Source organism: Solea senegalensis, linkage group LG5, assembly GCF_019176455.1.
Source record: "Solea senegalensis isolate Sse05_10M linkage group LG5, IFAPA_SoseM_1, whole genome shotgun sequence".
NCBI classification, from domain to species: Eukaryota; Metazoa; Chordata; class Actinopteri; order Pleuronectiformes; family Soleidae; genus Solea; species Solea senegalensis.
In genome coordinates, this window is record NC_058025.1 from 8,360,480 (window position 1) to 8,372,679 (window position 12,200).

Here is a 12,200-nt window from a genome sequence, read left to right on the forward strand (position 1 = left end):
TCGGGAGTCTCGCGATACTTTGTGCCCCCAGTCAAAAGAACAACCCTCCCTCAGCAACAGTCTCTTTCCAGTCCCCCTGCAAACGAACGGTGAAATGGCGTCGGCTCAGGGTGAGTGGAAAAGAAAACGGCATTTTATACTACATTTTAACTAATTATGCGGTGTATTGTTGAACAAATGTGAGTGTATTGTTGTTTGTTTGATATTGTGTGGGGTTAAACCGTCTTTTCAGTCTATATTAAATTAAACATCGTCAAGCGTTGCTAGGGCTAGACACAAGGCCTAGTCGTGTCGGCTCTTCCGAGTCAAGGAGGCATTTTCTACCGATTTATTTCTGCTTATAAATTTAAATGTCGAAGTCAGATACGCGGTTTTTGCAAGCGGGTTTGTGAAATACATGTTCCGATAGTTTAATTGTGGTTTTGAAGCGTCTTTGCAAAACCACAAGCCTGGCGGTGACGATAAATGGCGACCGAACGCCGTTCGAGTGCTCGCGCGCGAAGAATGCTTTGTTTAAGCTATTGCTAACCAACGTGTTACTCACTGTTTTTAAACAGATTACAGCACCTACAACCAGACCAGCGCCCAGCAAGGGTAAGCATTCATAACTCACCTAACACACTCATTGAATACTGTTTATTGAATAATGTTATGTTTTGCTGTTTCTAAAATTGTACCCACTATTGAACACACTAGAAGACAAACGACATCGACTCGAATTGGGAATGTGTTCAAGTAACACATTCCCAACGTTTTGGCTCATGACCTCTTGTGAATGCTTCAGTTTTGAGCTGACGTTCAGCCAAGTCAAAAAAAACATAGCTGTGAATCATTTCTGATTTCCTCTCAATAATTTGAGCCTTTGGAGTGCAATCAATGTATACTGTTAGTGGTTCACTATATGGGGACTGACCACAATGCATTTAACAGCAAGTGTGCACAGTTTTCATTAATGTCACCACCATCCTGGCATCACCCAAGACAAACCAGCCTTTTCCAAGAGATGTTTGATCAACAAATGACTACATACTTTTCTGCATGTTGTCATAATAATAAAAAAAAGTTTTGTGGGTCCCTCTCTTGATTACCTACTATAAATCACAATAGTAACTCTGACTTTTGGGAGCCAGTATTATGCAAGGTTGCTTTTATCACAGACAACCAAATTACCTATGGTATAGCTCTGTGACACTTTACATCACTGCAGAGACATTAAACAGCTAAAAAAACTAAAGTTTTTGTTTTTTTTATAGGTATGCCTCTTATGCTGCCCAGCCCTCACAAAGTTATGGACAGTCTGCACAGGTGAGATTCAACACAACTAAAAATGTTTATTTGCAAATATTTAATTAAAAATATAAAATACAGCACTACACAAGTGGTTTTACCTAGGTATGCCAAGTTTAGAGCTTTAACCAATGGGCAACTGCAGGAAATGTTGCTTTTACTGCAAGTACTCTCAAGTGTTTAAAATGGTAAAACATAAACGACTAATGTGGTGTTTGGATATTTATTGTACCTTTAAATATATTCCTTCCTTTTTAGCAGAGCTATGGCCAGCAGAATTATGGATCATATGGGCAACCTGCTGCTGCTGCAGCTGATGGCACGTACACCCAGACGACCCCAGCAGCTGGAACCTACCCTCAGCAGCAGCAACAGTATGGATCCTCATATGGACAACCAGCCTCAGGTCAGTTATTAAAATGAATACATGTAATGACCCAGTTGGACACAACAAAAATGTATTAATTGTTTACTGTTGTATCAGAATTCTCACAAATTTTACAATTATTCGTCACAATCTGAGATGAGAATCTTAAGCCAATTTCGTGTGTATTATATCCTCCAGCTGGATATCCTGCTGCCCAGTCTACCTCACAAGGCTACTCACAGTCAGCCCAGGGCTATGGAGCCAGTGGTTATGAGAGTACTCCAGCTGCTGCTGCTCCAGCTGCTTCCCAGTCTTATGGCTCTCAGCCAGGTTATACTGCTCAATCCGCTTATCCTGGTTATGGCCAACAGGCAGCTCCCACAACACCACAGAGGTATTTACTCACCACTTGCTTAACAAACAAGTTCTACAACAATTGGATATGTGTATCATTAACTCTCCTTTGCTCCATCAGTTACAATGCTAATGGCCAACCAGCTACCTACAGCCAGAGTAGCTATACACAGCCAGCAGGATATGGACAACAACAGCCTGGTTACCAAGCCCAGCAGGCAGGTTACAGCCAACAGCAGGGCTACAGTCAGCAGACCCAGCAGCAGACACAGGCTCCTCCTGCGTACCCTCCTCAGGCTGCTGGATCCTATGGACAGTCTCCAGCCAGCTCTTATGGCCAACAAGGTGGACCACCCAGTTACAATCAGTCCAGCCATTACAGTACGTTTGACATTGCTGCTAGACTGTTCTGATCAATTGATTCCTATTTAAGATATTTTTTAGTAAACATGAGTGTTTTAATGCATGTGATCTCCTGTTATAGATAATTACAGACAAGATGGCCAGGGTGGAGGCTCTGGTTACTCTGGCTCTGAGTCTTCAAGGTACCCAGGGGCAGGGGACAGCAGGGGCCCTGGCAGAGATGGCTTTGAACGTGGTGGAATGATGCATCGTGGGCGCGGAGGAATGGGTCGTGGCATGGGGTAAGTGTTGTTCTTTAGCCCTTTAACCTCACATGTTTTTTTTTTTGTTTTTAACTCTACAGGCACTGTGGCCAGTTGGGGCAGGGCTGAGACAAGTTTCTATTAAATCTGTTGTAGTGGGCCAAAATAATATTATCAATAAATACAGTTTTGTTTTAATAAGTAAATCATAATTTGTCAGCAGTCACTGCTAGAAAATGATGCATCTCTTATTGCATTGCATATTCTATGATACCTGAAACACTGTTGTGACAGGCAAAGTACATGCCAGCTTTGGCAGAAATGGTTGCTCTTAACCCTGCCTCATGTGGCTAAAGGTAAGATAAATATTTGTCCCTGTTTCATAAAGGTTATCAGGGACCTGTGCATAAAGATATAGGTTGAAAAGCTTACTTCCTAGAATATAAATTGATTAGCTTTAGTTTAGTTGAAGTTACAAGAGAAATGATTGGCCAGGAAATGCAAAAGAACTGTTTTTAGATGACATGAATCTACATAACAATTGCAATGGGTTTCCCAAGGAAGGTTCAAACACTCAATACTCATAAGGGTCTTTAGTTTCTCATAATGGTGCATCAGGCCACTCTTTCAGTTGGTGAAAAGGAAAATGCTTTCCGGTGTTGCAAAAAATCTTTAAGATTTTTTTCATTTGAGGTGCTCAAGTTCTTGGTATGGTTTTAGTTTCTCATGTGAAAAAGTTGGATGCATAGCATTTATAAACGGGCACTGGCGACATCCTGACGCATGTTGTATAGCTATGCTTTCTCAACAGTGGTATTTCGGTCAATTTATTTCCTCTCAAAAGTTTTTTGCAATTGAAAAAAAAACACATTTGTTATCAGTTTGTGGTTGTTTTTTGAGGCTATTCCTGGTAATACGTATTATGTGACCTGTGACACCAGCGAGGAATATTGGCAGCATTAAAAATGGCAGAATTGCATGTGCTGATAGTAGTGCAAGACTTCACTATTGTGTAACATAATCTCAAGAGGGCCAAAAAGTGAAAGTCTCCATATTTTACCGTTTTGAGCTAAATTAAGTTGTTCAATCTCTTAAAATGTTTTTTTTCCTCCTGTGTTTTCATAGCCAACCAGCCTCAAATATGTTTAAGCTTTAACTTTGCATAAGTTCAAAGTGTGTTGGCAAACTGCACTTAAACATCCACCTCTAATATACTGGCAATGTTGTGTGGTGTCACATCACCTTTTATAAAATTACAATGGAAAGGGTTTTGGTAGTGTTTAACAACAAGGGGAAAATACATTAATTGTTCCTCTGGTTGTCTTGGTCTATAAAATTACAATGGAAAGGGTTTAACAACAAGGGGAAATACATTAATTGTTCCTCTGATTGTCTTGGTCCAGTCACCTTCACTCCAGATTAATGGTGTGTGATCCAGTCTATCTTGTGGCTACGAAACTGACAGTGTTTTACACATTGTCTATTATACAACTTAATTGAACATGTATTCCACATGATGGTGAAATGTGGAACAAAACCGTTTGTCATGAAACATTTACTCTGGTATCCTGAAGATGTCAATCATAACAGAACCTGATGCACATGTGGCATCTAAACTGTTGGTTCAGTGTCTCCATTTCACTCCACTAGTAGGAAACCTGAAGCTTTGTAGTCTTACACCAAATAAGCTTCATCAATATTCAAATTCCCAACATGAACTTTTTGCCAAAAAGGCCAGGGGTATAAAGGTGACCAGAATTTGAGTTGTGCATTTGTGGTTTTTAAATTTGTTATACATTTCCTTGTTTAGCAGCAATCTCTTATTTGGTTTTTCAAAGACCCACAGAAGTTTTGATCATATGCACCTTGGGGATATAGGTTCGAATTTTTCACTTCACTCTCTGGTATTGGATTTTTATTTTAAGCCTTGAGATTTTGGTCAGAAGATACAAGAATAACCAGCTCTTATTTTGGGGTGTCTTCCAAATCTTTTAAATTTCGTGTGTGTGTGTGTCCTAGCTTGTAGTGTTTGGTGCAGTGAATAAAGCATGAAAAAACAGTGTTTAGGCGTTGCAGTGGATTTTATACAACACAGGACTACCACAGCAACTCTTCAGTCTTCCCAAAATAGCTGTTAAGGATGTTTGAAAATGAATAACAAAATAGGATTATACCCTAAACATATTGATAGATTCAGTAGCAGCGCCGCTGTTGCATGCTTAAATCTTTTAGTGTAATTTTAGGATTGCACAGGTTTTTTTTCAAGTGGGGAGGGGGGCATAATGTCTTTTTGAAATGTTTTAAAAATGTTTTGTGATTTGGAATACAAATGTTTGATCACATTCTTTGAGCACTTTTTAACATGCTTTGTCACATTTATACCGTACAGGTAACAGTGAGAGCCATTTAAAAGCATCTATTCTCTAAAAAGTATCTGTTCTCAGAACAGAGCCGCCAGCTTAAGCAGCAAGAGGGAGCTTAAACAAAGATTCGGGGTCTGCCTTTTTTCAAGAACAGAGGATGGTGGTTTTAAAAAAAGCATGATGGGTATATTCATTGACAAAGTATTTGTATTTAGTTTAACATTTTTGGTAAATACTGTTCATTTTGGTGTTTAATTTGTAACTTTCTAAAATTGTAACTTTTTTTTTTGCTTGGTGAATGTTATCACCTGACCATGTGAAATGTCAGATGCATTGTTTTCTATTTTGATGTAACATTTGTTAAAACTAATGTTAAGGTTTTGGTTTGTCTGGGTCCAGCTACATTGGCCTTCACTGCATTTAAAATTCTTAACATTTTTCATGTGTACAAATGTTTGGGTGTTACCTTTTTCAAAGGCAGTGAAAATATGTTAGACATGAATATTTTTGCACATGTTATCCACTAATTAAATGTCACAGAGCTTGTACTCAGCTAACAAATAGCTAATACACTTATCCCCTCAATTAGACTTTGTATAATATTTTGGGGGAGTTTTTTTTTTAGTTGCTGTTCAACTAGTTAGAATGTTTTGATTACTCCCTCAATCAAGCCACTTTGCTCGCGCCATGGAAGTGGCTGTAAAAGGGAAACGCCTTCATATCTCCATTTATTCCCCCATAGCGGCGCTGGCGACAGAGGTGGCTTCAGTAAGCCTGGTGGTAAGTTAACGAGTATTACACTGGCTAGTCCTTTTAAAAGCCTTACACTTTTTGAGCAAATATGCTTCGAGATTTGGTGTGTCTTACATTGTGGTATTTAAAATTTATGCACATATCTGAAAACATTGGGTAATTTTTTTTCAGTGCCTGAGACCATTTTCTCTGGGTTACTTGGTATAATTCAGTCAGTGCTTATGGTTTGACAGAGTTTTTGAACGGTTAATGACAAATTTTCACTCAAAAGTGTCCATTACTGTTTTAGCAAATCTCAAGATTTAATTCCAGGTTTTCTTTTTTGGAGTTTTTCCTTACTGGTCTAAAGAGACTTTTCAAATGACACACAATTATTTGCCAAAGGGTCTGAGGTATTCTTTTTCATATTTCAATATATCACTTGTGGGAATTTTGGTGTACCATAAGGTGCCATGTTCAACTTCCCAATCTGTCTGACTGCATCTATAAGGGGAGTGTCTCTTATTGTGTCTCATTGAAGTGTTGTTCATCCAACTTCTGTTGCACACACTGACTTTCCACATCTTGTCCTTTCCCTCTTGACTGATGGACCACAGGACCAAACAGCGATGAGCGTGAAATGGGTGAGTGGTCTCCAAATTGATGCTCCTTTTAACATAAAATGTTTTTGACACACCAGGAAAAGCTGTATGTTAATATACATTTTTTTACTGTATTTGTTGTAGGACGCCATGAAGAGCAGGACGACTCTGAGAACAGCACAATCTACATCACAGGGTTGACTGAGAAGGCCACTGAGGAGGAAATGGCAGAGTTCTTTAAACACGTTGGTCCAATCAGGGTAAGATGAGATCACTGTTTATACTAATGCAAAGAAAGGTGGTGAATAAGCTAAACAACTCTCTTTTTTTTTTGTTTTCTAAAGACGAACCGCAGACTTGGCAAGCTGGCCATTAACATATACAGAGACCTGGAATCAGGCAAACCCAAAGGAGATGCCACTCTGTCCTATGAGGAGCCAATCTGTGCCAAAGCAGCTGTGGAGCACTTTGATGGTGCGTATTATTTATACCAGACCCAAACACTATCATATACATGATCGTGATGGCAACTGTGTGATAAATAACCATTTTATCTTTTTAATTATAGGGAAGGAGTTCCAAGGCCGTAGGCTCAAGGTAGCCATGGCACGCCGAAAGCCCATGATGGGTGGAATGAGAGGTGGCATGCCCATGCGTGATGGCATGATGGGTCGTGGAGGTATGTGTCAACTGTGTTTTGTGGGATTGTTCAAAGGAGATTATGTATAATATGTGCAGCAGCGACCATGAGTGTTTAAAATGGGCACTGCAATCTTAAATCAAAACATTTGAGAATATGATTGCCAAAGAAAAACAGAGCTGCATTTATACCCAGCATTACACTGATCATGTACAAACCCATACACATGTAAATGTCCTATAGTCTGTTTTGATTTTATAATCTTCATATCTGTGACAGTTTGCTTACTGTGGCGCAAACCTGGTTAAGCTTTCCAGTCTAGTATAAAATTAACCACCTGCCTTTAACCTTCTACATGTTATTGCATCTTCACTGCACTCCCACTTGATGACGTTCAGCAGTTTGCTGCCCAAAGCAACCCACGTTATGAGCTGCTGTATTGGGTTGGCTGCCACAACAGAACAAAATACAGAACAAATCTAAACATTTTGTCTGCCTGAAAAATTTTAATAAACTGTATACCTTTTTGTTATTTGTGAAACTGATTGAGTTTAACACGTCACTCTCAATTCTGTCACATACTCAGTACATTTCTTAAATATGGGTTTAATTTATTCCCTCAGTGAGCTAATCGGCTTTTTTCCCGTCATCAGGTATGATGGGCCGTGGAGGAGACCGCGGTGGGTTTGGACCACGAGGTGGACCACGTGGTATGGGCAGAGGTGGACCCACAGGAGGCAACATGCAACAAAGAGCTGGGGACTGGGAGTGTCCAAACCCGTATGTATTGCTTTTGTGGCAAATGGTGTGTTGGATCTTTTTTCATGCAAAGATGAGGTTTTAATTGAAATGGTCCTTATTTCCCAGGGGCTGTGGCAACCAGAACTTTGCCTGGAGAATGGAGTGTAACCAGTGCAAGGCTCCCAAACCAGAAGGGTTGGGCGGTGGCCCTCCATTCCCCCCTGGTGGTGACAGAGGCAGAGGTGGCATGGGAATGCGCGGGGGCAGAGGAATGGATCGTGGGGGTCCAGCCGGAGTCGGAGGCCCAGGTGGTCCCGGAGGTTTCCGTGGAGGCTGGGGAGGCGACCGTGGTGGATTCAGAGGACGCGGGGGAATGGATAGGGGTGGATTTCGTGGAGCTGGCCGTGGAGGACCACCCATGGACCGAATGGGTGGCAGAGGTGGAAGAGGAATGGGCCCACCAGGAGGAAAAATGGAAATGAGGTAGAATTTGTTATTCCACAATGACTTACAAGAATGATTATATTAAAAAGAAAAAAAAGTAGGCAGGTGTCACCAGAACTTTTAACTGCAAATACACAGATCTGCCATTTACTACTTTTCTTGTACTTGTTTAGGGACCATCGCCAGGAGCGCAGAGAACGACCCTACTGAAAAACAACATGACGTTCCTCTTGTGGAATTTGATTTTTAAGACAGATTTTTAATTTATGATTCCATATTTCGAGGTTTATTTGACTGTTAAACATCCTGTGCAGTTTCAAAATCGTGTTTCCATTTATATTTTTAAGTTTAGTTTACCCATGTTTTTGTTGCATCTTGTATTGTGCATGTTTTTAGTTTTGTTGCCGCTTCTTCTTTTCTTTCTTTTTTAAGAAAATACAGTCTAGGTTTGACATTGTATTGTAAAGTGCATTTATTTTTCATTTATATACATAATTGCCTCCCCTTTTCCCCTAACGTACAATTGTATGATGGCAAATTTGGGAAATAAAATTTTACCAGTTTGATGTCTTTGTGCTGTATATTGTAAAGGCAATAACGGATGCATTAGCTTTGGTTGTAAGTGTAGTTATATATATTAAGTTGCAGATGAAGACGTCATAGACATGATGCAGATAGGTTTGATCATGGTGAACGTTTGTTGTGAAGTTTAATTTGTCAATTGCATATCTGAAAAGTTACCATAATGTTAGACAGACTATCTTCTGATCGAAACAGTGCTGCAGTTAAGTTTCCTACCAGTAGGTGGTGTAGTTTTCACTGAACTAGACACTGCAGCACTGAGTTGAGTTTGATATGGACTTTTTTAAAGCTTTGGCTTCAGTGTTGGCTGCTCTTGCTGCCAAGGATGTAGTGAGAATGACAATTCATTTCACACATTGAATTTAACACTGTGACCTGCCATGACGTATTTAAGCCATACACTATTGTAAGGATAGAAAGACGTGGTATACTAAGACCTGCTTGTAAATATGATGTGAACTCTGAATTGTTTAAATCTCACAAATACCTTAACATATTTTCTTTCATCACTGTTTTACTCATGTTCTGCCTTGGGTCTCATTACTCTTAAGATGGGCAATAGTTCCTTAAAAGACCAACAAGTATATGAATCAATTACAGATGTTATTGTGATTTTAACATCTGTGTAACATCTGGCTTCAAAGACCGTCCCACAGCTCTTTGATCCTTTTGTGTTGGGTAACGTTAAGTGAAACCTCTATTATTCTCCAGCTATATGCAAATATCCTGAAAACGACTGAGTCGGCTGCTTGAGTTGAATCGTTGAGCTGTAATAATACACATGAGCTGTATTAATACACATTTTGTGTTTTTACATGCGTGTTATTTCACAGGCCATTTAATCTGCAAACTGTTTTTCACCTTCACCATGTTGGTGAAGCCTTTAAATAAAATCCCTGCGTAATCCGTACTCCAGTTTTTCCACATATTCCCTGACGCATTATTCTAACATAGGCAGTATGTAATGTGTGTTTCAGTCACAGCTGTCATACTGAAGTGCTTCTCATTTGCCGTTGCCAGTTGCGAATGGAGTCCTAAATTCTCTCACTCTCCTTACGGACAGAAAAGCTGATTCATCCCAGCCCAGAAAATGATCTCATCACACATACACCCACAAATCTCCCGCCCTCCCTCCTGCCCCCTCCCTTCCATTCTCTCCCTCTCTCTTTAAAACAGACACATGCCTTTTTTTTTAAATGAAAACAAGACCTCCCTCTCTGCAGTGTGGGCTCTGCTTAAATTCAAACAATCACACATCAGCAGAGAACACGGGCCAGCCAATATTATTATAACAGAGGGGGACTGAGGGTGGCAAAGATCTTTTTTTTTTAAAGGTGCAGTCAAGTTTTTTGAACATAGACATTGCAGATACATCCATGTACATATTAGTCTGTATAAACAAATACATATACTTAAATTTTGACATCAGAAAGCTGCGGAAACTTTGAGATTGATTCGTTTTTGGTTGTAGGCTGTTGTGTAATGATAGTGAGTTTAACACTGGACGTCGTTAGTGAGCACTGTGAGTTAAACAGTGCGTGGACATCGTTATCCAGTCTTTAAAGAGAGCACAAGACAGGAATCAATTCAAGAGAGAATGGTGAAACATGTGTATGATAGAAAATGTGTGTCGAAATTGTGCAAAGGGTAAGAGGGCAGTTGAATAATCACACGTTATTAACTCATTCCTCCTTTGTTTTTTATCTTAAAAGCTTCAAAGACCTGAATGAGAAAGCCAGATGACCAGTGAACACAGACCTATCCTGATAGAAGGTATACTCGCTCATTTTTACCAAACCTGGGTCAAATATTGATGCAAAAGACCAGATTTTCAGGTTTTTGAAGGCAAAAGGAAACTTGTTTGGGTTTGACAGTGTTTGTACTCCTGAAGGGTTTTAGACAATTCTTCACAATCCCTCAGAAATCATGTTTTCTTTGTTTCTCTTAAATTGATTTTTGTCTTGTGCACTCTTCAAAGAGTGGATAACAATGTCCACGCACTGTTTAACTCACTATCTGTGGATTTATCGGCTCTCTTGATTTGTCCAGTTTTAGACAAAGCTCTTTGTCACATGTTTTAATCATTGATGAGCTTCTGGTGAGGGTGCATGTGTTTGGAAATTCTTGTCTCATGATGGTGAGATCCAGTCTTTTTAAGGACTTCATCACCTCAGGCTGTTTGGTATAAAGAGGCCACAGAAAATGCTTCCTCAGTGAGCAATGGTGTCAGCTTATATGCTCACCCTTAATGAAAGAATCATACAAAAATAATAATGATTGTTTAGTATTAGTATTTCCAGTTGTACTTACACATATAGGATTAAAGCCTTTGTTACTTTTCAAATTAATGCAACTAAAATCAGCTTCATGGCGTAATAAGGCTTACATTTTCATTTTATTATCTGAAATATTAAAAATATTACTTTCTAACTGAACACTTTATTGATCAATTATTCCAAGATAAATGAGGGAAATATCATCTTTTTTTTTAAATTTACATAGTTGAGAAAAAAAGTGAGAACCTAAAGTACAATACAATGTACTTTATTCACATTTATATATATATATATATATATATATATATATATATATATATATATATATATAAATTACCTACAGTATATTTCTTTATACTTAATTACTGGTAGCAAATACGGTAAGTTATAATTTGACTTTAATTAATTAGGCGTACATTTGAACACACTTAAATCTAGATTTGAGATTAAAATGTTAATGTGTTTTTTAATGTGTTAGGAGGATGTATGGAATGTACTTTTTTAAGTAAAATGTCACAATATTGGAACTGATCTTTTTGCCGAGTGTATTGTCAGTTAACATTTTCCCAGATGAGTTACTGCTCTCAGTCACTAGTTTCAGGTCGTCTTCAGTTACACATGATGTCATTTTTATTAGTGATGTTGCCGTTTAGAGGAAAATAGATGATAAAACATGTCATGCATGAATGGACACCAGAGTAATTGACAGCTGGTGGTTTCAGGTGACGTCTATGTCAACACGGCCGCGGCTAAATCGCAAATCTAAAGTCTTTATTTCCACTTCTTGGGGGTGACGCCATCGACCACCTGTTGCCACTTGATTTCAAACAATTCCATAAATGTATTTACCTTAAAAAAATGTATAACAATGTATTGTAATTATGAAATTAATATAAAAAATATTGACAAATAGCAGTCTATTACATTTTTAAATGGTTATTGACATTAATAAATGTGTAGTAGAATTTGTGACCTGGGATGGATTATGTGTCAGTGGGCCCCTGGGCACAGACTGGAAAAGCTAAGGGCCCCATCAAGACATCACATAATAGCCAGTTTTTTGGCTCAGGGGCCCCATAAAAAAACATAACCTGTGGTATATGATTGAGGGGCCCCTCCATATACACATAAGATAATCAGTGTTATTTGGCTGAGGGGCCCCAGTGGTGGTGAGGATATTGGTATAGTAGAGCAGAGACCTTCTGGG

General features: G+C 39.0%; 1 protein-coding gene across 3 annotated transcripts; it reads left to right on the top strand.

Annotated features, from left to right (window-relative positions):
• The first annotated feature begins 54 nt into the window (after positions 1–54).
• ewsr1b (EWS RNA-binding protein 1b) lies at positions 55–8,701 on the top strand. Of its 3 annotated transcripts, none has more exons than XM_044027071.1 (15): positions 55–110; positions 558–594; positions 1,254–1,305; positions 1,546–1,693; positions 1,853–2,048; positions 2,130–2,389; positions 2,493–2,652; positions 5,719–5,756; positions 6,326–6,352; positions 6,455–6,570; positions 6,655–6,784; positions 6,879–6,989; positions 7,604–7,730; positions 7,818–8,174; positions 8,309–8,701. In XM_044027071.1, exons 1-15 carry the CDS (start codon positions 95–97, stop codon positions 8,343–8,345), a joined length of 1,812 nt encoding a protein of 603 aa, XP_043883006.1. In that variant the 5' UTR covers positions 55–94; the 3' UTR covers positions 8,346–8,701. The 3 variants fall into 3 exon arrangements, with proteins under 3 accessions (XP_043883006.1, XP_043883008.1, XP_043883007.1); XM_044027073.1 differs by having other exon boundaries at positions 2,130–2,353; XM_044027072.1 differs by having other exon boundaries at positions 1,549–1,693.
• The last annotated feature ends 3,499 nt before the right edge of the window (positions 8,702–12,200 follow it).

Coding starts and splice junctions, on each gene's coding strand:
- ewsr1b (XM_044027071.1), top strand. Junction 595..1,253: donor CAGACCAGCGCCCAGCAAGG/GTAAGCATTCAT, acceptor TTTTTTTTATAG/GTATGCCTCTTATGCTGCCC. Junction 6,785..6,878: donor AGCTGTGGAGCACTTTGATG/GTGCGTATTATT, acceptor TTTTAATTATAG/GGAAGGAGTTCCAAGGCCGT.